The sequence below is a fragment of the Lolium perenne genome, chromosome 2 (assembly GCF_019359855.2).
Source record: "Lolium perenne isolate Kyuss_39 chromosome 2, Kyuss_2.0, whole genome shotgun sequence".
NCBI classification, from domain to species: domain Eukaryota; kingdom Viridiplantae; phylum Streptophyta; class Magnoliopsida; order Poales; family Poaceae; genus Lolium; species Lolium perenne.
The window spans coordinates 184,955,968-184,982,585 of record NC_067245.2 but is presented as its reverse complement, the minus strand read 5'-3'; the positions used below and the strand labels follow the sequence as shown (position 1 = coordinate 184,982,585).

At 43.1% G+C, this 26,618-nt stretch overlaps 5 protein-coding genes across 5 annotated transcripts; 3 read left to right on the top strand and 2 right to left on the bottom strand.

Annotated features, from left to right (window-relative positions):
• Window positions 1-857: 857 nt before the first annotated feature.
• LOC127334110 (protein C2-DOMAIN ABA-RELATED 3) lies at window positions 858-1,944 on the top strand. The gene is made up of 3 exons (XM_051360524.2): window positions 858-1,117; window positions 1,179-1,274; window positions 1,385-1,944. Exons 1-3 carry the CDS (start codon window positions 1,007-1,009, stop codon window positions 1,667-1,669), a joined length of 492 nt encoding a protein of 163 aa, XP_051216484.1. The 5' UTR covers window positions 858-1,006; the 3' UTR covers window positions 1,670-1,944.
• Window positions 1,945-2,590: 646 nt separating this feature from the next.
• Window positions 2,591-7,138, top strand: LOC127334108 (glutamate--glyoxylate aminotransferase 1). The gene is made up of 12 exons (XM_051360521.1): window positions 2,591-3,001; window positions 3,145-3,262; window positions 3,520-3,601; window positions 3,691-3,778; window positions 3,881-4,039; window positions 4,471-4,644; window positions 4,845-4,976; window positions 5,617-5,682; window positions 5,901-5,965; window positions 6,069-6,160; window positions 6,241-6,397; window positions 6,806-7,138. Exons 1-12 carry the CDS (start codon window positions 2,819-2,821, stop codon window positions 6,924-6,926), a joined length of 1,437 nt encoding a protein of 478 aa, XP_051216481.1. The 5' UTR covers window positions 2,591-2,818; the 3' UTR covers window positions 6,927-7,138.
• A 3,659-nt stretch (window positions 7,139-10,797) lies between these two features.
• LOC127334107 (protein DETOXIFICATION 18) lies at window positions 10,798-14,803 on the top strand. The gene is made up of 7 exons (XM_051360520.2): window positions 10,798-11,132; window positions 12,980-13,524; window positions 13,617-13,703; window positions 13,803-13,859; window positions 13,952-14,190; window positions 14,275-14,393; window positions 14,480-14,803. The coding sequence occupies exons 1-7, from the start codon at window positions 10,845-10,847 to the stop codon at window positions 14,606-14,608; spliced, it is 1,464 nt and encodes a 487-aa protein (XP_051216480.1). The 5' UTR covers window positions 10,798-10,844; the 3' UTR covers window positions 14,609-14,803.
• A 77-nt stretch (window positions 14,804-14,880) lies between these two features.
• LOC127334109 (uncharacterized) lies at window positions 14,881-19,702 on the bottom strand. The gene is made up of 11 exons (XM_051360523.2): window positions 19,538-19,702; window positions 19,183-19,448; window positions 18,970-19,100; window positions 18,448-18,680; window positions 18,117-18,296; window positions 17,587-17,687; window positions 17,003-17,161; window positions 16,767-16,819; window positions 16,622-16,679; window positions 15,890-16,010; window positions 14,881-15,563 (listed from the first exon to the last, which is right to left on the bottom strand). The coding sequence occupies exons 1-11, from the start codon at window positions 19,548-19,550 to the stop codon at window positions 15,355-15,357; spliced, it is 1,524 nt and encodes a 507-aa protein (XP_051216483.1). The 5' UTR covers window positions 19,551-19,702; the 3' UTR covers window positions 14,881-15,354.
• A 1,424-nt stretch (window positions 19,703-21,126) lies between these two features.
• LOC127334106 (probable WRKY transcription factor 57) lies at window positions 21,127-24,049 on the bottom strand. Its single transcript, XM_051360519.2, has 3 exons — window positions 23,602-24,049; window positions 22,793-22,948; window positions 21,127-21,826 (listed from the first exon to the last, which is right to left on the bottom strand). The coding sequence occupies exons 1-3, from the start codon at window positions 23,877-23,879 to the stop codon at window positions 21,412-21,414; spliced, it is 849 nt and encodes a 282-aa protein (XP_051216479.1). The 5' UTR covers window positions 23,880-24,049; the 3' UTR covers window positions 21,127-21,411.
• Window positions 24,050-26,618: the final 2,569 nt, after the last annotated feature.

Below are 26,618 nucleotides of genomic sequence, written 5' to 3'. Positions count from 1 at the left end.
CCTGGTAGATATATATCTAAAGAGATTGTTATAAAAATGTCGCGAGAGAGCTTTCAAGTTCATAAAGGTATAATAAACTAGAATTTCAAAGAATACAAGGTATTTACAAGAGGTATATGATCTAGTTATTAGCACTCTTCTGGTTTATGGGGGTTTCATGAAAAATTTGCCCTAAGTGACTCAATGGGTTCAATTGTCATTTCACAATGTGTGACTGCTTTGTACCTTCGTATCGAAATAGTACAGGTTATATCAAATGTAAAATAAGTTATTCATATTAGTTCTTTTCTTAGTTTGATCTACACTCTTCAATTATAAGGTTCAATTAAAAAAAACTGGTGACTTGCTCTCCTAACCTGTTCAAAAACTAACACTATTGTTAAAAATTTATGTGTTCACTTTTTACTTGAAACGTTATTTACCAAAGCTATTGATGTACATTATAATTGATCATTTTGGGACGGAGGGAGTATATGTTACTTGTTCTCCCCACTCCCCAGTAGAGTGTAATGTACAGTACCCCCATACCTCGTTTTTTTTTTTTTTTTTTTTTTTTTTTTTTTGCTTCAGTTAGATGTTTGAGCTAAATGAACTGATGAACAAATGGTAGCACGAGCAACGCCAATCTTTGTAACAGAACAACAAATTTGGCATCAACTTGTTGAACCCCTAAATCTGACGAAACAAGCTAGGTTTGGGTAACTGAGAATTGAGGACCCATGGCCAAAAATGGAAGCAATCCAACGCAGGCAACACAAGAAATGGTCAGCACAATTCCTACGGTCGAGGCTCACACCTCATATTTCCCAAACTGAAGTGTCTTTTTTAGAGTCATGTCCGAGACTATTTATGCCGACAAGAAGAAAGCGGGCAAGAAAAACGGGATGCAAGAAGCCGCCTAATTCGAGGATTGGATTAGGCGCTTCTTCGTCCCACATTCCGTCCCTTTCATCCGTAACATTAGCATCATCATCATCATCATCATCAAACAGCAGCCGGTCCGATCATGGATGGGTTGGTAGGCATCTTGAAGGTGCGTGTGGTGCGTGGGATCAACCTCGCATACCGCGACGCAAGAGGCAGTGATCCATATGTTGTCCTTCGCCTCGGCAAGCAGGTATGGCATCTCCATTGTTCTCGATTTCTCATAGTGTTTCCTGATCTAAATCGTATTGCAGAAAGTGAAGACAAGTGTGAAGAAGAGATCCGTGAACCCTATCTGGCATGAAGAGCTATCCCTGTCGATCACAAATCCTAATGCACCAATCAAGCTTGTAAGCAGCTTTAATTTAATCTGCGTGCAAACAAGAATGCTGATCGAGCAAAATATTTGTTCTTTTACCAGTCACTGACAGATTGTTGTTTTGAAAAATTATGAATCCAGGCGGTGTTCGACAAGGACACCTTCAGCAAAGACGACCCGATGGGAGACGCGGAGATCGAGGTAGAGCCCTTGGTGGAGTTCCTGCACATGGCCACCGAGGACATGCGGAACGGCACCGTGATGCGCTCGATCCGGCCGAGCAGCCGGAACTGCCTCGCCGAGGAGAGCAAGGTGTGCTGGAAGAACGGGAGGTTCGTCCAGGACGTGATCCTGCGCCTGAAGAACGTCGAGAGCGGCGAGATACAGCTGCAGCTGCAGTGGGTGAGTATGCCCGGCAGGAAGTGACCCACACGGCCGATGGATCGATCCATTTTGGAGGTCTCATCGTCGGCATGCTTGACTGGCATTATGTTTATCGCCGTGAAATGGATCATTTTTGTCGATCGCGCTATTCGCCCGTTGTAGACGTCGGATTGTAAACAACTGCAATCGTCAGATTAGTCAAATATCTTTGTAGGAAGGGAAAAGATGTTATAAGAATGGTGCAGGCACGGATTGTATCCAGGACGCATGGTCTGTAAGGCTTGGGACAACATAATGGAACACACACACAACACAAAGGTGATAGGAACCTGTTTGACCCTGGTTGGAAAATTTCCCAAAACCTATATACAATCCGAAAAGCAAATGATGCAAAAGTCACCACATTTTCCTAGTACGAGGCCGCTGTTGCGGACTTTTTCTAACACTAGGTGAGGTAAGAACCATTTTATTTGTGTACTGTCTCTAAAAATTCTGAACTCCTAAATATTGCCTGAATTTACTAGGCGATCTTACCACTGTCCTCAGTAGTTCAGCTTTTGTGTTTCTGAAACTGAAACACTCCTCATCACCATTTTGCATGTCTGAAACAGAGACATCCTAGCAGCAGCTGTGTTTGAAAGTTTCAATCTTTACTTTTGATTTTGTTTTTTTTTTTCCTGAAATGTTTTGCATTCTGTGGAGATCAGAGAGCACAGCCAGTTTATGTGTCAGAATATAAATGGAGACAAAGGAAAAGTGTTGGTTTGCTGCTGCATTATTGTCCCTCCCGGTGCCAAGAGGCAGAAGCAGGAGAGCCGCCGTGTCGCCGTGTCTTCTCCACCGCAGGTGAGGTGATAACCCAAGCAGTGGCCATTCATCCGCCTCTCCTCTCTTATCTCCACCCGAAATTCGCACCAGATTTCTTTTCCCGGTGCCAAAGAAATTGTCGAGGAACGAGAGGATGCCGTCTCGTTTCCACATTATCCGCAGTTGATTAATCCGCGCACGCCGAGCAACGCGACAAGGGAATCAATCGCCCTGCCATTACAGTACAAATTCCCACCTGCTACCCTGTTCCTGGGTTCCCTTCTTCTCCACATCACCCCATTGCTCTGCCCCCACATCCATCCCCTTTGCCCTACCCTCTGCGGGATCCATCGAGGCGGCGGCGGACGAGTGACGGGAGACGGGATGGGGAGGAAGGGGCTGGACTACGAGGACCTCAACGAGAACGTCAAGAAGGTGCAGTACGCCGTGCGCGGGGAGCTCTACCTCCGCGCGTCCGAGCTCCAGAAGGAGGGCAAGAGGATCATCTTCACCAACGTCGGAAACCCGCACGCACTCGGCCAGAAGCCACTCACCTTCCCCCGCCAGGTATCCTCTCCACCCCTCTTCTTCTTCTTCTTCTTCTTCTTCTTCTTCTTCTTCTTCTTCCCTTTTTAGGACTGAAAGAAAGAAAGAAAATTTGGTGGTGTGAGTCTACTTATCCGTGATGTGCTGTGCTGTGATTGTTGCAGGTTGTGGCGCTCTGCCAGGCCCCATTCCTGCTCGATGATCCCAACGTCGGCCTCATCTTCCCCGCCGATGCCATCGCGCGGGCCAAGCACTACCTTGCCATGGCACCCGGTGGATTAGGTAACGTATCATGTTCCTGCCAAATCTCTGTCTCTTTTTAAGTTTCAAGGTTCTATTCGTGCTATAAATAAATTGCGTTCCAGTTCGGCTATTTTTGCTCCATGTACAAGTGGACAACACATGCAAAGTTATCGAATTTTATTATCTTAGAACAAAAACAATAGTTATCCACTGTTATATGATTGTGTGGTATTATTGTCTAGTCTTACAGACATACGAGTCTTGTCACTAACACTGCTTGTAATTCATCTGATCAGGTGCTTACAGTGACTCCCGGGGTATCCCTGGAGTTAGGAAGGAAGTTGCGGAGTTCATTCAGAGGCGTGATGGGTATCCGAGGTCAGAATGAACAACACCATCGGACCCAATTGTGCATCATGGTTTCTCTGGTTATCCTCACACTTTATTGTATGTTGTACTTATTGCAGTGATCCAGAGCTTATTTACCTGACAGATGGTGCCAGCAAAGGTGTGATGCAAATGCTCAACGCCATTATTAGAAACGGCAGGGATGGGGTATGGTTATCCTTGAAAAGTCGTATCTTTCCCCCAAACTTTTATGCTATTTCTGCTGAAGACTAAGTGTAAACCCGATGTGATATGTATCTTTCATTGCAGATTTTGGTCCCTGTTCCACAATACCCGCTTTATTCTGCTGCCATTTCCCTCTTTGGTGGTTCTCTCGTCCCATATTATTTGGACGAAGAGGCTAACTGGGGACTTGATCTTGTCAATACCCGGCAATCAGTGGCAGCAGCACGGTCAAACGGAATCACTGTAAGCGTTCTCCCTATAATTTAGTGGTTACCATGTTTATCACATACTGTTCCATTTTTCTTGCACTAGTAAGTAATTTATTAGAGAGTCGCCATACTCATTAACAGTGCTAGTTGTAACCAGTTAGTGGGATACATATTGTTTTTGGAACAGGTAGATAGCTAACCTTGTTTTCGCTGCAATCAGACCCTCGCCTGCTAACTCTTGGGTAGAAAAACTAGTACTTTTATAGCTTGAGGAAACGACACTTTCCTGCAGATCACCTAACATGCAGAAAAACGTTTTGTTTGATGATTTCTGTTGACAGTGTACTTTGTTCAGATTCTCGCAATTTATGATTTTTTTATATCGTTGTAGTCATGCTGCTACTAGAAAATTCTTATTCATGTATACTCTTTGTGATTAGCTCATATGTTTTCCCTGCAATTTAGATTCGAGCAATGGTGATAATCAACCCAGGAAACCCAACTGGCCAATGCTTAAGTGAAGCAAATTTAAAGGAAATTCTGAACTTCTGCTATCAGGAAAATTTGGTTCTGCTTGCAGATGAAGTTTATCAGCAGAACGTTTATCAAGATGAACGTCCGTTTATAAGTTCAAGAAAGGTACCATTGTTTGACAATTCTAAAAATCCAGTTACCACACTATGTTGCCCTTAAGTAGCGCATACTGGCAACTACTTGCTTCTTCACGCTGAAAAGCTCTTACATGAGACTATGTCTCTATTGTGTTAAGCTGAAAGATATCTGGATATTTCCCTCAGATAGCAACTGTGCTAATAATGCACCTTCTCAACTTGTTATAGGTTTTGTTTGACATGGGTGGTCCAATAAGCAGGGAAGTTCAGTTGGTTTCTTTCCATACTGTGTCCAAAGGTTACTGGGGAGAGTGTGGACAACGTGGCGGGTACTTTGAAATGACAAACATTCCTCCCAAGGTATCAAGTCACTCTAGAATTTATGGTTTATACTCAAAAAGATTGATTTTGAAGAAGCCACTTGTTATGTAAGAGGAATGCAGCTATACATAAATTCTAAATGCAGATATAAATAAGATGTTGCATTATTCATTCGTAATGCAAAAGGGAAAAAAAGTGCAACATAATTTCCTGGCCTTGCTGTTCTATGTTGAGTTTCTTTGGTCAACAGTTCAGTTCTGTATATTATTGCAGGGTGCAATATAATCTAGTAACCATCCTATACTGACTAGGTTGTTGTAATTACGTGTGCTGCACTAAGATATTCCTTACAAGTATCTCCAGTAGTGTGTTGCTTATGTATCTCCCACAAATTGTAGGGAAATGAACAATGCATTTTGGAGCTAACATGTATGCCACCATGACATTCATTTACTGCTGCTAGCTTTGTCCAATTTCAAAGCTGTAGAAAAAATGTACACCAAAATCTGCAAACCCTTTATAGTTGAGATTAAACCTTCAAATAGCAGCAATCACCTAAATAGCTTGGGAGTACACCCTATTGTGCAAAATCTTACTCTAAAGTTTGGATGGTAGCACATCCCTCCGTTTCTAAATATCTTAGGTATAATCTAATTTCTCTTCTGATTTGATCTGATAGACAGTCGATGAGATCTACAAGGTTGCTTCGATTGCGCTGAGTCCAAATGTTCCTGGTCAGATATTCGTAAGTGAAACAGAGTTCAAATTCTTACTGAATGCAAATCTCGTTGTCTGTCTTTTCGTGTGGTAATGAGCATACACTAGTTTATGTGTAACCTACGATGCATTTGCACATAGGGGAGTTCCTGAAATAGTTAGTTCTTTCTATGCTAATTTGTTGCAGTTATGCTTTTTTTTTTGTTTTACAAAGTTATACACTAGTTTTGAATCTGTCATCTACAGATGGGGCTAATGATGAGTCCTCCTAAACCTGGAGATATCTCATACCCGAAGTTTGCTACTGAAAGGTTAAACATACCACCTTGACATCTGTACTCTGTGTCTGCATTTTTCGTAGGAAAAAACTGAACAGGACACTCATTACTAACATGCTAACAAATGATGTTGCAGCAAGTCCATCCTTGATTCTTTAAGGAGGAGGGCTCAAATAATGACCGATGGTTTCAATAGTTGCCGAAATGTCGTCTGCAATTTCACAGAAGGTAACATCCATATTTCCAGCATGTCTTCTTTTCAGAGACAGTACCAAAATAAGCTTATCTCTAATGCTATGTTGTTGCAGGAGCTATGTACTCGTTCCCCCAGATACGCTTACCGCAAAGAGCTATGGATACAGCCAGAAGCGCTGGCAAAGAACCCGATGTTTTCTACTGTCTCAAGCTTCTGGAAGCCACCGGAATATCCACTGTTCCAGGCTCAGGTTTTGGTCAGAAAGAAGGGTAAGTTCTTTTCTGTTTTTCACTATCTCAAGCTTCTGGAAGGTTATTTTATTTGTGACTGTTATTATTGTAAGATATCTCGGCAAATTACAGCATGAAAAAAGAGTGCATTAATATCCCATAATTAAGCAGTGGCATTCGTTTGATGTTGCAAACAATGGCATATAAGAGTTTGCACACATGGAAACAGTCACACTGGAGCTGTGTTTAGCATAATATACTGCAGGAAAACCAACTGCATTTTATTTGGAAACAGCCACTTTTTTTTTCCTAAAAGGAGACTATGCCCCAGCCTGAACCTAATGATTTTTTTTTTGCCTTCCATGTCGTTTTTTAACCACTACCCTGAATTGACCAGAGTTTGTGATGCATCTGATAACAACATTGCACTAATGGGATAACCTGCAGGGTATTCCATCTTCGGACGACCATCCTGCCAGCAGAGGAGGACATGCCGGCTATCATGTCGAGCTTCAAGAAGTTCAACGACTCATTCATGGAGCAGTACCAAGATTACTCCAAGCTGTGATGTGAAGAGAAACAACACGAATATTCACTATAATACAATGCTGCTATTTTCTAGCAGTAATTAAAGTAAAAAATTAGCTGTAAGCTGTAACTCTGGTGATGGGTACTCGTTGCTGTGCTTGATATGTATAGGGAAACAATTCTATGGGTCAATATAATATTCAATCATACTGTAACTGTCTGCTCCATCAATAAACCCCTGCTGTTACCCTACTCTGCTTGCATATGGAGTGCATGTGATTTTGATGATCAAATGAGCAAGGAGAATGTCATCGTGAGGGCATGATGACCCACACACTTGGCTACATGTATGCTGGGAAACTCAATTTTTCAAGGTATACTAAATATAACTGTTTTTTATTACACTATATTTATAAAACATGTTGGCACATACATTTTTAAGTACTAAGTTAAATACTGTTTTATTATATATATAAATTAATAATATCGAAAGTTTAACTCTATTTATGTTGAATATGACTAGTTATAAATCTCAGATTTGCTATGTCTCATCGACTGGGATTTTTGTTTTCTTAAGTCTCAGTCACCCAAAAAAATTACAACAACAGTTAAATAAAGTGCAACTGGTTTCTAGCAGAAAAGTGAAAAGGTTCAGTTGAACTGCACTTGGCAATTTTCTCATGTGACTAAAAGTTAAGAAACTGTATAGAAAAGCCATATAAATCTATAAACCTACGGTTCAGCGACGTTACTACTAGTGGTTTCTGACTTTGCTCAACGATGGAGTATAAGGAGTAGTAACCGCATCAGGACATGTTGCTGGCTGCCAGAGCGCGCGTATGATCTTCTATTTATCTACAATCGTAGTCATACATGTGTAATACAATTATAAAAAAAAATGAATTACAAATGGGAATAATGTATATATATATCTCTTTCAGATGCTTCTCTCTCTGCGTGCGCAGAAAAGTACTCCTATATGCAAAACCAAGTGAAAAAAATCAGCGATAGAAGAAAAGGGAGAGAAGCTGCTGGCGGCCAGAGTTGGTGACAAAGAAAAATTATCTACATGAGATGAGCAGTTCTAATTTCTAAATGAATGAGTGCATAATTAATAGTCGCATAAATATGCAAACGTAGATCGTTCACCAACTCTAGGTTGCACACGTGCCATATATACATTTCTTCCATATGGTCAGCTGCTAGCGCACAGCTTGTCCTTATAATAGTAAGAAAATTTTGAAAAAATATTGTTTCACCATAGTCCCACGGGTCCGCTTTGAGTTTGACAAGGTCGCCGCCAAGAACATGAACCGGTCAGTCCACACACTGTAGTCAGGAAACTCTCAAGGACTCAGTTCATTGCCCAGCCATTAAACAAATTGATTTAACATGTTTGTATATGCATCTGGACTAGATTTTAACAAGTTGTATAGGTACTGCCGAATGCATAAACAAACCGATGGCCCTGAACTGAAAAAGGCGATGTGAATAAAGAATCGATGGCCATGTTGAAAGGAAAAAAAATCAAGGCGGCTGCAGAGGTGGGGATGTTGTACTAGTTGTAGGCGAGACAAGGAAGGATATGATCATTCATTTAACTTGAATGTACGAGCGGACAGACTTGGTACTACCTCCATGCCGTTTTACAGGGCAATTACGCATTTCGAGAGAAAAAAATTGACTACAAATTTGATCAACAAAATATAAGATATATGCTACAAAAATTATATCATTGAATTCATATTTAAAAGAAGTTTCCAATGGTATAATTTTTGTAATATATATTTTATATTTTATTGACTAAATTGTTAGTTCAAAAATTTTCTCGAAAAACGTAAATGCCCTATAATCCGGTATGGAGGGAGTAACACCATTTGTAAGTCAACTCCAAGTTTGGGTCTCTCTTTTGACAAGAACCAGTACACGCAAGAAACCCATTCTAGTCAGCGCACTAACTAATGAGCTCACTACTATTAGAGGACAATGTTTTAAACCTACAAGTGTGACCATACAGACTGTTACCCTGCTCTAGGGTTCCCTCCCCCTTGCCGGTGACACCGGCGGTCCGTCCCATCTCCGGTGGCCTTAGGGCCTTGGAGACGTGACGGACCACGTGCCTTTGGCGGTGGGGGCTTTCTCTTCTTTGTTTAGGCTTTTTTTTCTAGTGTCTTCTTCATGACGGTGAAGCGGCGGCTACATCTTGAAGTTAGAATAAGGTAATCTCCGATCTATCCTCGCTCCTCGAGATCTGGTCAGCTTGTGTAGATTCAACTCAGTCTCTTTCGATCTATGGCTATCACCATTGGCGATGGTGGCTGCTCTGGTGTGTTGGTGCTTTGAGACCTTACCATGACGATTTTCCATCTGTGTAGTACAACAAGCTCTACAACGACAACATTTACCTGGTTCCGGTGTTTGTATTCGTCGCTAGGTGATCCAAATACCTATTTGTAATTTTATGACTTAAGATTTTATACTAATTTTACTGATTATTTATAGCTCGGCGGAATTTTCGCAAAAAGGAAAGGTAAACTACCGCTAAGCGCCTCAAGGTTTGAACTTTGCTAATAGTCGATTTCAACCTCCAAGTTGGGATTTCAAATCGTGTTACCGTAATCATGGTTTTGTGACTATGGTGTACTATCTCCTTTTCACATAGCAAACTACTACCTCCGTCCCAAGGAATAAGGCGCACGCGTATTTCAAGGCGAACTTTGACCATAAAAATTAGGCAACAAAATTTTGGTTATATTATATGTAATTAGTATCGTTGGATTCGTATTGAAAAACACTTTCTAATGATGTTAATTTCATACAAACAATATTTATATATTTAAAATAATTCTTAGTCAAACGAAAAGCACGTAAAACAAGGGCGCTTTATTCCTTAAATCGGAGGTAGTATTCTAGTTTGCTAAGAGCATCTCTAGTGGATGGTGTATCCGGCCGTGTAAAGCAAATATACACGTTTGAGGCCTAAAATTGCTCTCCAGCGGAACGTGTATCTGGCCGTGGGAACCATCCACGTCCATCCACGACGCTACTGGACGTGCAAATAAACACATCCTGGCCACGCTCGTGGGCGTGCAACTGCTCGCTCCCGCCCCCGTCCGGAGCCCATCAGAAGGTTGCCGGAATAGACCGCCGCCCACCGGAATCGGCATCTCCCGGCCGCCGCTGCTGGCCGTCGCCGCCCTCGTGTAGGTATCGCGCCGTCGGCCGCCTCCGCGTCCGCGCCGGACACGGCAGGTCGCCCTCATGCAGGCCTCCACGTCCGCCGCCGCCCTCCCGCAGGTCGCTGCTGGCCGCCGGCCGCTTCCGCGTCCGCCTGCAGGCTGGCGACGCGAATGGAGAATTATAGATAGAGCTAGCTAGCTGGAACGTGAACGATCGGGGGTCTAATTGCTTTTGTTTATTTTCGATCAGGGACTTATTTGTAAGAATTAAGGATCTGTTTGTAGTACATATGTTGAAGAGCAAGTCCAATTTGTAAATTGGTAGTTACAAAAATACTACTCCAATCGTTCACGTTCCAATTTGTAAATTGGTAGTTACAAAAAATTGGTAGATGCATCCATATTGAAGTCAATTAATATGGATCGGAGGGAGTAGTAAAATATAGGATGGAGAATATACACGTCCTACTATACACGTTCCACTGAAAAATTAGGAGGCGTAAAATATAGCAAGGTGTATATGGATGTGTATATGGAGATATACACGTCTAATTTTACACCATCCACTAGAGATGCTCTAAAACGGCTTATGTTATGAGACAAACATTACAACATCCACGGTATCCAGGAGTACTTTACTCAAAAAGTCGCTGGACTCCTTCGTGTCGCATCGCCCCTGCCTTTTTATATAACAGCACCAACGTGTGCTGCCCAGTCCTCCCTGCACTTGCTGCTTGCTCCACGCAGATCACAAAGCACACAAGCACAAGCCAGAGAGGATGGGCGAGAAGGGGGCAGCTGCTCCGTTGCTGGACGGGAAGATCAAGATTAATGGCGAAGGAGAGGATGCGGCAGCAGGTAGTATGAGGTGGTGGCGCCGCGGCGTGTGGGACGCGGAGGAGGCGGCGGGGCAGGTGGCGTTCGCGGCGCCGATGGTGGCCACAAGCATGGCCTTCTACGCCATCCCGCTCGTCTCCGTCATGTACGCCGGCCGCATCGGCGACCTCGAGCTCGCCGGCGCAACGCTCGGCAACTCGTGGGGAACCGTCACCGGCATCGCACTCATGGTATTTATCTATTTTATAAGTATAATCTGCATCTCGTCTTTTTCCATCTACTTGCTTGCTCCATCGTAGCAGCCATGACGACGCGCTGTCTCTTTGGCCGTATTCCCTATAGTTAATTTCTCCCCCCTGTACTGTATGCATCCAAAGGTGGAGAAACTGAAACTATTGGGTGCCCGAGAAAATATGCAAACGTTTCCCAATGCTAAAAATGCAAACCGCGCATAAAAATGATGGGAGGACCATGCCAGCAAATTATAGCTCAAGTTTGGCCATCTTAATTATCACCATTTTCATTTTTTCTTGGGTGCCAAACTGCCAATTAGTGGCTCTATTAAGCTGCTCGTGCCACACACTTACCAGAGTTACACAGAGATGATCCATCATAGTAGTCACAACATCTCTGGCCAAACACTAAATATTAGACATATGTCACTTGAGAAAATTTGTAGTTATCTAAGTTTGCATAATATCCTAATTACGGAGTAAATGGCGCGAATGGCTTCTCAAAAAAAAAATTAGATGAAAGGGGCAATGGCTTCTCAATCTTGGATTCACAGGTTTCTTAGGCGCTTTTCACACGTTTTGGTATAAGAGGGGTCATGGGGCTAGCTTGTCAATATGCTTTCTTAAACCTGGAATGCGTAGCAGTACCAAGCATGTTAAGAAATAGTACTCCTGGATGGTATGCATATCATATTGTAAGAACAAAACATAGAAAAGGAACAATGAGTCTAGCATGTATAGCATTATTCATGATCACAGAGGTGACACCGGGACAGTGTGACCTGGATGGTGTGCTAATACAGTGGAAAGCGTTCACTCCTGAAAATATTTCCTCAGCATTCTGACCTTAAACTTTTGGTCAAACAAAACATAAGTTTTACACCATGGATAAAACCATCCAGCAATGTTCACCTCAAGCTCAAAACAAAGCAGTGTTCACCTACCGCTGAAATCCTGATATTATTACCGTGTCAAGGTTACCATTTTTGCAGTCAAAAGGCAATATGAAGAAGTTCCAACTTGATATATTTTTAGTTTTGGAGAAGAAATTTCAAAGAGTACTACTTTTCGTTTGTTGACGTACAGATGACTTGGACCAGATCCTTCTACGTGAGCACCTAAATGTGTACCTTGCTACAACCTTACCTACTTGCTAATGTTATAATGGATGCAAGTAAAAACTCAAAATACAACTTCAACAGGAATTCCTACGCACGATTATCCTTTCTCTCTTCAGATGAAAGCAATGCCATCCTATGTAATTTCTGCGTCAATGTCATCCAGTACAGCAGCTACGATCCATTGTCTTACAATGAAACTGTATCTTGTGTAGTCAACTCCTAATGTCATGGTTATACCAGTAGTTATTTGTTGTGGTAGCGAAGGTAGGTATTGGCTGTTAAGTGTAGAGCCAGCTCTTTGATATATTTGCTATAATATGGAAGCGTTTGCCGTGTTGGGGCCATTGTTTTAAATTGCCTCTTTATCGTCTTTGTAGAAAGATGTGCACGTAACCTGCATACTGATGGCATGCCAGACTAGAGTATACCAGAAATGAACCATGGGTCAAACTGCAGAGTCAATACACACTATGGTAGTCCGGTGTCTAGTGTTTCCCCTGTAACTTGTTTGAGCCGTGATTTTTGTGAATTTGTTATTATTACTAGTAATCGATATGACTAAGTCATGGCACACGAGTTTGCTTGTTTCTATTAACAAATTCAAATTTTTCATGGCCTTTAGCTTCCTATATAAAGCTTGGTTGCAATGCAAATTTTAATACAGAAATCAAGAGGAACTCTGCATACTGATTAATGGATTTTGGTTACCTTGTTGCCGTGCAGACTGGACTAAGTGGGTCTCTAGAGACGCTTTGTGGCCAAGGCTATGGCGCAAAGGTGTACCACATGCTGGGTGTGTACCTCCAAGCATCCATCATCACCTCGGCACTCTCCTCAGTCCTAGTCTCGCTCCTGTGGCTCTACACCGAACCACTCCTCATCTTCCTGCACCAAGACCCTGAGGTCTCGAGAATGGCAGCGGTGTTCCTGCGGTACACAATCCCGGCACAGTTCGCCTACGGGTTCATCCAGTGCATCCTCAGGTTCCTGCAGACACAGTCTGTGGTGATGCCACTGGTGGCATTCTCGCTCCTGCCGCTGGTGTTCCATGTCGGGATCACTCACGCCTCCGTGCACTACCTGGGGCTCGGCTTCGCAGGCCCCGCCATGACGACTTCGGTGTCGCTGTGGCTGTCTTGTGTCATGCTCGCAACCTACATAATTTTTTCGAAGAGATTCAAGCGCACCTGGGGGGGATTTTCAGCAGAGGCATTTCAGTATGTCCTGCCAGGGCTCAAATTAGCTGTTCCCTCTGCAGTGATGGTGTGGTTAGTACACAAATGATGAAGTAAATGCATTCATTGATTACCTCCTATTATATCCCCATACTGAGAATGCCATGGTTACCTACAAATGGCAGCTTTGAGTACTGGTCTTTTGAGATACTGGTGTTACTTGCTGGACTGATGCCAGATTCTCAGATGAGCACTTCTATCATTGCCATGTGGTAACTATCTTCGCCCCCCCCCCCCCTTCATATTTGATAAGTGAAGTTCATGTTTCTATGTGTTTCAAATGCTAACTTCAGTATGATGCAACCTGACAGTGTAAATACTGAATCAATATCATACATGATCACCTATGGGTTTGCTGCTGCTATAAGGTAACATTATGATTATTAATGACAGTCATGCCATTTAGCCTATGTGAGTCAGTTGACAATGCTGACTCAGAAGTCTGGTCTTATTTCAACAGCACAAGGGTGTCGAATGAGCTGGGAGCTGGTAACACTGACAAGGCAAAGAAGGCGGTCAAGGTGACGCTCATGCTCTCCATACTGCTGGGAGTGACATTTCTTCTGCTCCTAGGCCTTGGCCATAATTTGTGGGCAGGTCTGTTCAGTAATAGTGAGACAGTGATTAGCGCATTCGCGTCGATGACTCCATTGCTAATCGGGACAGTGGTGCTCGATTCCACACAGGGAATCTTGTCAGGTTAGTTTAGGGATGTCTCAAAAATGTTTCAACCTTGTTCCAAGTGAAGGCCATTTTGCGGTAACCTGCAATCATAATTTGTAGGGGTTTCAAGAGGCTGTGGTTGGCAGCACCTGGTAGCGTGGACCAACTTGGTAGCCTTCTACATAATTGGCTTGCCCCTGTCTCTCCTCCTTGGATTCAAGCTTGGCTTTCATACTAAGGTACAAACAGACATGTTTGTTCTGCTCAAACTAATACTACAAACTGCTGTTTTCCTCACTGATCATGTGCAAATTACCTGTTCCAGGGGCTATGGATGGGCCAGATATGCGGTCTCCTTAGCCAGAACGCCGTTCTCCTGTTCATCACACTACGAACCAAGTGGGAAAGAATGGAGCTAACAACAAACCGCGAAGAGGGGAACTTTGTCTGTTGATAATTCGAGAAACTGGTTAGTTTTGTATCATTGAACAGATATTAACTTGAACATGTAACTGCAATTTGAGAGATGAAGTTCTGTGACTAAAGACTACACTAGTATGAAGCAACGTACCCTGAGCATGCTTGGGTGTAACTAGTAGCAAAAAGGCACAGCTGAATATATGTTGCCGCAGTTTTGTATGAAGAAAAATCTGGAAACGTGTAGCAATAGCTCTAAAGCAATGCTTGCTGATTTTGCAAGTCAAAAGAAGTTCAGAAACATGTTAATTGTGCAAAATTCACAAAGTCCGCTGATGCTTATATTTCTCACTCACAGATGGAACATACATGGCATGAAATTTCATAAGTGTGTTGGCTTGTCAGGAAACATGCAGAGAACACATTGCTCGCTAACTCCCATGCTAAAAAAGCATATGATACATATTGTACAATATGGTCTGCTTACCTAAGGAAACTCTTTTACCTAGCTAGACAGTTGATCTAACTACTACTAAGAGAAACAACATGATTATCATCACTATTACTCTATTAGTAGCAGGTCTCACATAGCTAACACTTGCTCTCAGAGGTGTTCATCACATAACTTCAAATGCGCCATCTAAGAGCTCTGCATTGACAGCATGGGGAGCACAAATTTCTGGGACTTATGCGGCGACAAAGATCAAGCACCTTCGTGCGTCTTCTAGAAACAGCCAGCGGTTTCCTCTATCCACTCCAAGTATGTATTGGTGCACAACCAGTTTAAGTGCCATGCATGTAGAACAACCCAGCACGCGATCCCATCCAAGCCCCCCAACTATGGTTTAAATCAAACAGTGAAGAGAAACCATTCAAACCATGGCCGCTTTCTGGCCAGCAAAGTGCTGTGAAAAGACTGTCAGGCACACTATGTGCGAATATTTGCTCGCCTGTCTTGATGCTCCAAATGCGAACAGTACAGTCCTCTCCACCTGACCATGAATAAGGATTTGTTGAGAAAAAATTTAATACCAGTAATGTCATTGCCATGCTCATTTATAAGAATATGCATTGGGTCTTTTTAAAACCGATACAGCTGCTTACTCGCATGCTGCATGGACAAGCATTTATCAAAGTTAAGTCCAATGCTCTCAGAATGCCCTATCAGAGTGAGGAACTCAGGTGAAAATACATTTTGAAGTTCTTGTCAATTGAAAAAACTAGTTCCGATTTCAGTGGGTAACCTCAAAAGACAATCTTCACAGCAGTATATGACAAAAATATCCACGGAGATGTCTAGAGCTAAGAATACATTTACCTGACATGAGTAGGGTTTCAGATGGATCAACAACAAGTGGTAAATGAGTGTGTGAATTTACATGCCCCGCGTAAGACTGTATAGCCCCCTTCTGAATGAGACGGAGATCAAATAACTTGATCTATACAACACAAAACACAATAGTTAAGCTAGCTGTTGCATGAAATGTTTGTTACCATAACCGGGTCATAGGTAATTATTTCAGGTAATACATAATTCATAATTATTTTCAATAATCTAATTTGTCTGACCCCCAAAATGAAATTGTATCATTTTGTTGCATATAATAAAATGTTAACTCAATATGCTGCAAATATATTATATAAAGATGCATGAAACATATTTATTTCACAACAGAAGTGTACAAGTTGAAGTTCTGATTCTGGCATACTACAATGGAAAAGTGGCCAAACATTAAACTTTAGCAATTTATTAGTTAACATCTGACTCAACGCGCGTAAGTTCAGTGGTGGGAGCCCTTGGAGAGGATAAAATCCCATTGATTTATTTCGCAGGGTAAATAAACCGGTGCATCTTGTATTCTTGGTGTCTTCTTAATGTGTTGGTGGTGCTAGTACCTTCTGTCTCATTCATTTCTATTAGTTAACATCTTGTTAAACTACACCGAGTTGTAAGATACAATATTTATTTCGCAGCAAATCTATCCTGTGACAGTTTGAGCACATCTTATACAATCACCAATGATGTTAAAATAATTAAGAATACCCTTACCAATCCATCCATGGAGCTCCCTAAGAAGTAGTGTTCATCTGACGACAGAGCAACCAGGCTGCGTAAGAAAATCTATTTTAGCACTAGGATACTTGGTCATGTCCAAACTAGACTGTCAGCGAGGCAAAAACAATATACTCTTTACCTGCAAACGGCTGAAGACATACGAATAACCCTTGAAGATTTAGCCTTATCAGACTGCAAACAGCAATCATAAGTTATATACTTGATGAGCTTAGTCATTCCAAATATCACTTTAATCTAGTGATCAAAGTAACTAAATTAAATCTTAAACAGTACCAAAGATGGTGAACAAAGTCCAGTGATGATTTACTTCTGATGACTACATTAACACAGGTTGTGTGCTCCAGTAGCATGTACCTGGTTTCTCCCTCTGGCGTTATGTCTTGCAGACAGCATGGGAACTGTCGTCCCTGTAGTGATAGGTGAAGTTAGACTGCTAGATAGACTATTCTGCCTTTGCCGCACATCGATGGGGACTATGCTTCCATTCCGTAGGCCGCATAGGACAACATTTCCCTAAACAAAGTGAGCAGATCAGCAGAATTACATGGGCATCATAGAGACAGTACACACTAAGTGGTAACTCATTAGTTGGATGAGTTTACTACTCTATGGTAGCAACAGCAACCATTTAGCCACCAAAATACAGATGAACGGTCAAACTTCAGCAAGCAGCTCAAGAACTCATAAAACACACAGAACCAACAATACCCGCAGATAGTACATGCTGCCAAGTACAGGCCTGAGGTACCTGCTCAGTTATGCACACAAGACAAACTGGCAGCTGATTGAATTTTTATTTCAAGAATCTTGGGTAAACATGGACCAAATAGCTAGCAAAATATTTTGGTAACTCTCCTGACGGTGGACCTAACAGACCATTGGACATATGAAAACTAAAAAGTGGAAAGGGAATATATAACATCTAAAATAAATTTTACCGAGTGCACAAATTGCAGGGAAAGAATGTCACTTTTACAGCGATGCAACCATGATAATGCTCCTGTCTCCAAATTAAGCAAAGCAGCACCATTGTTTGTGCCTACAAATAAGGTGAGCAAGTAAAGCTTAATTAATACAGAAGTTCCTCCACAGCCACTTCCCAAATCCAAGCAAAAAAGTATCGTCCACTTTCCTTGAAAAAGTTCTTGCAAGCTGCTACAGTTTTAGGAAAATTAAGTTGTGATGGCAACTACAAGAATTCCTCAACTAATGTAACATGCTATCGGGAGACCAACTTAACAAGCAAGATTTTAATCGGTTTACATGTATGCATACTTATAATAATCTTGACATGTCAATGCATTAGAGAGATAGAAATATTCCCAAGTATCTGATCGCATCATTGTTACTGTTATCGAGCATAAATGTACTGCAGAAAAGGTAAAAAGGAAAAAAGAAATTCATTGTTTTATGTACTAGTGGAACTTTGAGTGTGGCCTAAATTGAAGTCCAATCTCAGCCAACGTACCTAGAACTACTTGAGTGCCATCCAAATTACAATCAGCAGTCCACACTGTACGATCAAATGATGCTACTCGTTCAAGTCTTCCATCGGCATTCAGTGAGACTGCTGGGAAGTCAATAGCACCAGAAGTGTCCATAACATAAACAGAACCGCCGGATCCTCCGGATCCAAGAGTAGTCACCATGTTTTACGATGTCAAGTAACCCAAGCTCATGTAAAATTACCAGGTAATACTGTAATAGTACAAAATATAAAATACAAAATTTGAAATGCTTGTAACAATGTAACAACAATATATATATATGCATAATAGAAGCAACAATTTCAGGATACAATGCTCGCTGAACTGATGAGTTGGTGCTGGCTGCATCATGGAAGTTGCGTCCAAGCCTTTTTATGCAAGTTATACTGGATGCCAAGTTTAAGAATGCTGTTTCAAGTGACCAGATATTTGCAAGTGCAGAATTCGCTGCTGCTTTCTCCTTTCCCAAGGGAGTCCAAGCAGGCTGAGGTGAAAACTCCATCTCGTCCTCATAGTTCGCTAGAGCGCTCCCTAATCCATATAATCTGCGAAATAATTTCAGAAAAAATAGTCATGGGAGGCGAAACACCAGTATGGCCATGAGCTAATACTTGTATACAGAATAACTGATTATCAACACATAAGAACAAGCATGTATTCTATCTCTTAATAAAAAAGGATAAAGAAACTGTGCTCTTGGTAATAGTATGGCATCAGGAATTCACGATAGCCTCAACTAATGCTTCATTTATAATTTGGACAAAAGATTGTTAAATTCTAGAGCTTTTCCCCTACTCAAAACAAAACATGAGCACTACCGATCGAGAACCTCACCTGATTGAACCATTCATGCTTCCCGTCACTAATATCTTGGAGTCGCAGAGCCCGCTCGGCGTCTGAACCATGGTGCGCAATTCCTCGAGTGCCCTATCAGCCACTAATGCCGTACCCTGGTACTTCCAAGCCTGCCGAGCGGTGGTACAATGTCAGCGAACATTGCACGAAACAAAGGGAAAGCTGCAGCGAAAGAGAAGCCCGGGTCAGCACCATTGGCTCCGATGCCTGCGCGTACTGGCAGTGGTGCTTGAAGGTCGACCTGCTGTTCTTGGAGAGCATCACACCGCCGCCGTACATCTCCCTGGCATGGAGCAGCTCGGATTGCCTTGCCCTCTTCCTCCTGCATGCCGTCGGAGGAGGCAAGGGCTCAGCGGGCGGCGGCGGGGGCCGAGGACGGCGGGTGGCGGCGCCGGGGATGGGGCCCTTGATGGGGAAGTAGCGGTTCTTGTCCGGGTCGTAGTAGAATCCGGGCAGCTCTGCAGCCAATCAATCGCGTCGGCGTCAGGCGTAGCGAGGCAAGTTTGCCGTTCGGGATGAAGGAGGGAGGGAGAGGGGAAGGACCAACCTTTGGGCGGCATGTCGCCGGCGCGGTGGTTGGAGTCGGGGATAGCTTGAGAGGCGGCGGGTTTGACGGCGGTGGCGCGGAACGGGAGTGCGGCGTGCGGCGCGTTGTTGTCGCCGGGAAGAGAGGACACCCGGTTCTTGTCTGGACTGGACTCTGGACCGGACCGACAAAGAATGGCCCATTGGTTGTAATGGCATAGCCGACAGGCCTAATGTTGGAGCCCAGCCAAATAGATGGATGGTTTCTTGGCTTTGTTTTGGACCAAAAACCGCTGATTTCATTTCATTCAGGGGAGAAATAAAAGTTGTCCGAAAAAGTACGAGGACTATGTACAAGAGGGAAAAGAGAGAGCTGAATCACTAAGGCGCCTGCCAAGTGCCAAGTGCTTGAACAATTTTGGAGATCACTCGTCTTCATTACAATTGACCCGGACACGTTAGCCACCGGTCCTGTAAGTCGGGTTCAGCCAGAATTGAGAGGGACACATTGTTCAAGTCAAAGCTAAGCCGCTAGATGGATCTGAGGATGAGTACCGAGAGGTGCTCCGGTGTGGCTTTGGTGAACTCTGATCATGGCGCGGTGACTTAGCGAGCGAGTTTCGATTATGGGAAAATCTAGGGATGGGCCAAATGTTCCCCAACCCGCTACCGCGAGTGTTGAGAAGCCCATGTCGGCGGCGGAGTGAGCATGTATGAGTTGTACAACCACTCCATAGGCAACCACGTGGTTCTAGATTTCTAGAGGAGCCATTTACGAGTCTTCTATGGGTTTTCCAGCCGAGATCTGTTGATTTGGGAGCGCAGCTAGACATATCTTGACAGTTAAATCCTCACTAGTCGATTCTAGATATTTCCTCCATAAATAGAGAAGATAATTTTCGCACTAAATCCGGCTCTAAATCCGTTTTAAGGTATCCATATATGTTTTAAAGAATCAAGCGAATGTGGATATCTTATTCCAAAGTGGCACCCAAGGTAGGGTGAAGGATACGATATATGAAATGGCATGCATATATAGATTATCCAAAGTTAATTAGGATAATTCGAAAATTTCCAATCAAATAATCTGAATGTTCCATTGAGCATGTTTAGCTCTTGATTTTACCACCGGCAGGATGATATTAGCCTAAATCATATCTCAACTTTCTTAACTAATTGACTCGTACAAGGCTGAAAGGTTAACTCTCTCTCAAGTTGTGTAGAAATATAATTAGCTCTCTATGAAAGTATATATCTGACTATTTATGTTTCCAGAGTTCGTCCTGTTTCAGATTCGAATTCATGGTCCGTTATAATTCGCAACAAATCATTATCCAATCCGCTCCGAGTTTGAGGGAAAATGACAAATGTATGGTACCTAAGTGTTTACACCCCTAGATCCTCTGAAATCAAAATCGGACAGAGAAAATAAATGGACTTGTGGTAACTTGTAGGAACATGTTCAACATGTACATCTTTTTTTTAGAGTTTTCACGTTGAAATAGTTGGAGGAGAGAGAATAAATTGAAGAGATTGTCTTCACTTACCTTCTTAGAAATGAAGAGAATGCCATTTAGCCCTTCCTTATGTAACACAGGTTTTCATTAAAACTTAATTAATACACAATTATTAGTATTAGCCATAGTAGTACGAGGTAATACAACATATATTTATTGTCTTCTCTATAGGTAATATTGAGGGCTAAGGGAAGATTTCTCTTCTTCACCATTGTACAATCGCTACATTCATAAACACACTCTGATATATACCTATTTACCAACATATAAAATATCCTATCTCCTCCCGGGCCAATTAAATCGTTGAACCATCCATCTTCCAATTAATTAACTAGCTAAGAATTAATCAAGCTAGCTAGCGGCCATCGACGCCATCGATCTACCCGTGCCTCATTGCCGGTGGCACCATGTCATCAAGAAGCCCCTTGTCGACGGCGGGAACACTTGTTGGCAACGACATGATCGAGGACGGCTGCGTCGAGTAGCTCGCAACTTGCAGCTCCTGTCGGTTGCAGTGCTGCGGCATCAGCATCGACGATAGCACCGGCCTGCAGAAGAGGGGGTTTTGAGCGGTCGAAGAGTGAAGTGGTGGTAAGTCGTTGTACAAGAGGTGGTGGTGCGCCGAGAAGGCAATCTGGCCGGCGAGGGTAGCGGCGCTGGCGCCACGGGGGAAGGTGACGGTGTGGTGGCAGTGCTGGCCCTCGTAGGTGGTGATGACAATGGAGGGGTCATCGGAGGAGCGCTCTACGCGCTTCTTCACCGTGCATTTGCTGTTGGTGCACCGATAGTAGCTCCTGCGTAAGAGATCAATTTCATGAAATGAGAACCATCATGAAATGGATTATGTGCCTGTGATCTTAAGCTTTCGGGGGGGAGTTATAGCCAATTTAGCTAGTACGTACATTATATTTCTCCTGTAAGCTGGAAACATATTTAAAAATGCGAATGGCTCCTCTAAAATGACAGCTCTGACTAGTGCCATACATACAAAGTACCAGTACTGTATGCACTCATTACTTGCGCATAGCGAATTAGCGGGATACGACGGACAACTTCATAGGATTCGATGTATCTCTTTGTTGCGGTGCACTAGCTAATTCTAAGGACGCAAGCTTGCTAGTAGTACTGTCTGCAAGCACAAAATTCATGAAGTACCACAATGTCTACATTATGAAATGACGATACTACTGCAGAAGACTATAGACAGTTCTACTTCACTACGTACCTTTTATTCAATTAAATGACAATTCAGTGCATAACCAAATTCATGTAGTATTGCACCCGCCACCCTAGTCCCTAGCTACTGCATGCTCACTACTTCTACATATGCCCTACGGTATACGGTTTCACTCTCAACAATCTAGATATCCTATAAATACTCTGAATTGCCTTCCATAATTTACATCATCTGAGATAGGGCTCTACACTCTTTTTTTTTTGGGCGTTGTACTCTCTTGGCATGCTCATGGTCGCCCTACCATTCTAGCACGCCTTGTACCCGCATTCCCTCTAGAATGCCGGAACCGCTGTAGTCCGCTTCTTTTTCTTCTAATGCAATGACACGCAAAGCTTTTGCGTGTTCGCAAAAAATAATTTACATCATCTTACATCATCTGCCAGTTAGCATATGGAGATGGAATTTTAATTTGTAGGGAACCAAGAGCTATGCCGATCAGCTTAAGAAGAATAGAGTAAATACGCAGTAGAGGAGATAGTCAGATAGATCTCTCATATATGAAGCAACAATTGATCGATGATACCTTGGGAAAGGGCTGTTCTTGACGGCCTTCTGTCCGTACTTCCTCCAGCGGTATCCATCCTCGAGGTGGTCGATCTCCGTCTTGGTCATGAAGGCGAACCGCGGCTGCCGCGCCCGCTTCTGCCCCTTGGTCGTCTTCCCCGGCGCCGGCTTGCTCCTGCAACCGTCCATCCATGCACGCATACCTATCGTTATTAGCGAAATGAAACGAGAGGTAACATGTGGAGCTACTAGCTCACGTTAGGTGGAAGACTAGATTAATGGCAGAAGCAAGAAATCACTTTTTTTGTACTAGCTAGATTGATCAACCTCCAAAAGATAACACTCTACAAGTGGTGGCCATGCATATAGTAGCATACGTCCAAACAATCATATCGCTAGACTTAAAAAATGAGAGAGAAATGGGAGGAAGAAACCGCGTGATGATTAGCACGCAAATCCCGGGGCAACGTTCCATCTTAACTAACCACACAGCACACCACACTCTCTCAGGTCTCAATGTCAAATTTACCGGACTACCCTTGAAAGCAACGCCGTATAGTGTTAACGTATGTACGAGTATGCAGACGAATATGAAATCCAGATTATAGAACAAAAGAAGAAGATCCGAGAAAGATCTGAAGGATAAGGAAGTTGAACTATGGGTGGGTTTTTTTTCTGTAAATTGTTTTGCAAACATGGATGATGATTTGAGGTTTTGCAGTCGCGGGGAAGAGAATTGAATCACTGATCGCTGAATAAAAACATGGCGAGGCTACGATCGAGCAAGCACGCTCCATCGGCAAATTAGGCTACATCAGCTTTACTTACGCTGCCTCTGTCGTGGCGGCCGGCTTCCCGTCGGCGTCGGCAGCCTCCGGCGTTGCACCGTCATCGGTGGAGGTCGACGACGCGACCGCCCCGTCAACTGACCCGGCGGGCGTCGCTGGAGGCAGATCCAGGGGCGGCAGCAGCTCCCCGGCGCAGCCGTCGTCGTCCATGAAACCGGCCGCCCATCCGAGCTCGGCGAGCAGCGCCGAGGAGTCGGCATATGCTTCGGCGGCGGAGAAGGGCCAGTCACCGCCGTCGCCGCAACCGGCGCCGGCCATGGCCACCAGCCCCACCTCGAGATCCGTGCGTATGTCGCTAGCAGCTCGAGGCCGGAGGCCGACCTCAGGCGCCACGTTGAGTAGAGACTCAGCTTGGCATAGTGCTTCCTTAGCTACCTCTACTCCGACCACTGCTGCTGTCAAGTGGTTGATGCTTCTGATCTTGCCTTGGGGCCCTGTGGCCTTTTTATCATCCACTCGATCCACACTCTCTGGTTTGTGTACGTGTGAGGGGAGGATAGGTGCGCATTTATTGTACTCTCCCATTTAATTATTGTGTCCATTGTTGAAATATAATTAGGTGTACATTGCGTAGTCCATTAGTTTGGACCATTGGTTGGATTATCTAGTCCATCAATTCTATAAAAGTACCATAGTCAAGAGGTTTCTAGTTTAAAACTCTGCTCACGCAATAATAAAAGCAAAAGAAAAAAACTCCGGCTTACACCGAATCTAAGCTAAGGACTAAAATAACCTAGATGGCCTCCAAGTACTTTAGAAAAAAAAAACAATGATCATTGATTTAGTCAACAAAATATGAAATATATGCCACAAAAATTAGTCATGACCTAATAGACAGATGTGGAGGGAGTATGAAAAAACCCGTTGTTTCGAGATCGATAAAACCGTAGACAATGAGGCACAACATGCATAATTCTTCTGTTTCAAAATAGTCGAACTACTTTAGGTTTGACCAAGTCTACATAGAAGTGTATCAACTTATATAACACCAACTTAGTTTTATTAGAATGATCGTGCAATATATTTTCATACTATATAGGTCTACCATCATAGACGTTGACACATTTTTTTATAAATCCTTCCAAACATAGCAAAATTTTAACTAGGACAAGTTTGGAACTTAAATTCATTTGGAATGGAAAAGGTATCACCTTGTTTCACATTTTGAAAACTAAAAATGACTCCCCTCCCTCCCCAACCTTTGTTTTACGGAAAATAATCCTATATGACCTAGGTCGTGCAGTCCTGATGGTGAACCATCTCCCGCTTGCGACACTTGGCATTCCGAAACTCAAAGCAGTTCGACCACTAAAAAAGTGTAGTTCCAAATCGTTGATTCTGTTTCTCATGCTAATGAAATCCCAGCAACGGCGCGACGAGATGGCCATCAAGCAGCAATGCGACACCACCAGGGCAACCAAGGAACAGACATGATAGCCTCTTCGTCGGATTCCTCTCGTCCCACAGCTCTTCGACCCATCGCCGTTCTGTCTGCATGGACAACAACATGAGTAGCTGAGCTACAGTCGATGGAGGCAATCATGTCAGGGACTGCGCCGAAGGCACCGCAGGGAAGGCGTTCAGGAGGGTAGCCATGGTTGAAGCGCCGGTGGTGCCACGTCGACACTACAAGAAATGGGATATTTGTTGACGAAAACCCTGGTGACAAAAATGCATACCGTCATGGATGTGTCCTTATAGGTGACGAATTCATCTTCCATCATGCATTTAAGGTAATGCTTGACGGTATGATTTTTCGTCAACAAAAAATCGTCACCCATTACCCAACCGGGAAGGGCTTCCATCGTGTCTGTTAATAGGTGACGAAATCAAAGATTCGTGGTGTATGTAAACCGTGATTTGCATATACAACGGACCCACATAGCAGGTAAATAATACTAAGTTACTTTATTAAATGTTATTAGTTTTATATATCATGCGTGACCCACTTGTCAGGAATATATTTAATTAAGTAAAAATTGTGTTTTGGAAGAATCGAACCAGGGCTTTGACGTGACCGACGCGGAGTGTTACCGCTAAGGTAGATATGGAGTTTTGATCTGGATCCGTAACTAGTCTATTCTACATATTTATTTCAATGGTGTGATGTAGATGTTACGACATACTAATTTCCTTATTAATATTTATGTCGGCCGCGGGTGCCTCTTTTAAGTCGCGCCGCTAGCAGACACGGCCTATCTAGGTGATCTTGCTAACAGTCGAATCGACTAGGGTTCTCGTCGAGGTGAGAAGAAATCCGTGAAGGCTCCATTGTGGAGGCGGCAAGACGCATCATCGGTGAGTTCTCCTGATTGTTCGCTAGGTCTAGATTTTTTAATCAGTTGTCAAGATCTGTTCTGAAGAACGTTGGCATATTCTTAACTGAATTGTAGGCAATGGATCGAAGTTGGATAACTGATGGCACCCAGAAGTTCACAACAAAGTACATGGCAGGTGTTAGGGATTTCATCAAGTTTGCGCGAGAACACTTGGACAATACAGATGAACCAATCTTGTGCCCTTGCAAGGACTGCCTAAATCTGATACGTCAGGATATAAAAACAGTCGAGAATCACTGCAATTGTTCAGGTATGTCCATGACGTATACAAGATGGACTAGACATGGAGAAGGTTTTAGTGATGACGAAGGGCGGGATAGAAACGATGATGGTGCGTATGATAGTGACAATGATGAAGAGGAAGACAATGGTGATTGTTATGTTGATGATTCATCTAGTATGATCGATGAACTGCAGAAGTCTGGAAATAAAGGTCCTAACCTGCCAAATATTTATGCTAATCTAATTGAGTCAGCCAAAAAAGAACTTCATGAGGGATGCACCACTTTCACTAGGTTGTCGTTCATTATTAAGCTCCTTCATGTCAAATCATACAGCCGGATAACAAACAGAGGATTTGATCTCTTACTTCAGCTTTTACGTACAGCTTTGCCACGTGTGGACTTTCCCAAATCATATGCTGATGCTAAGAGTGTTC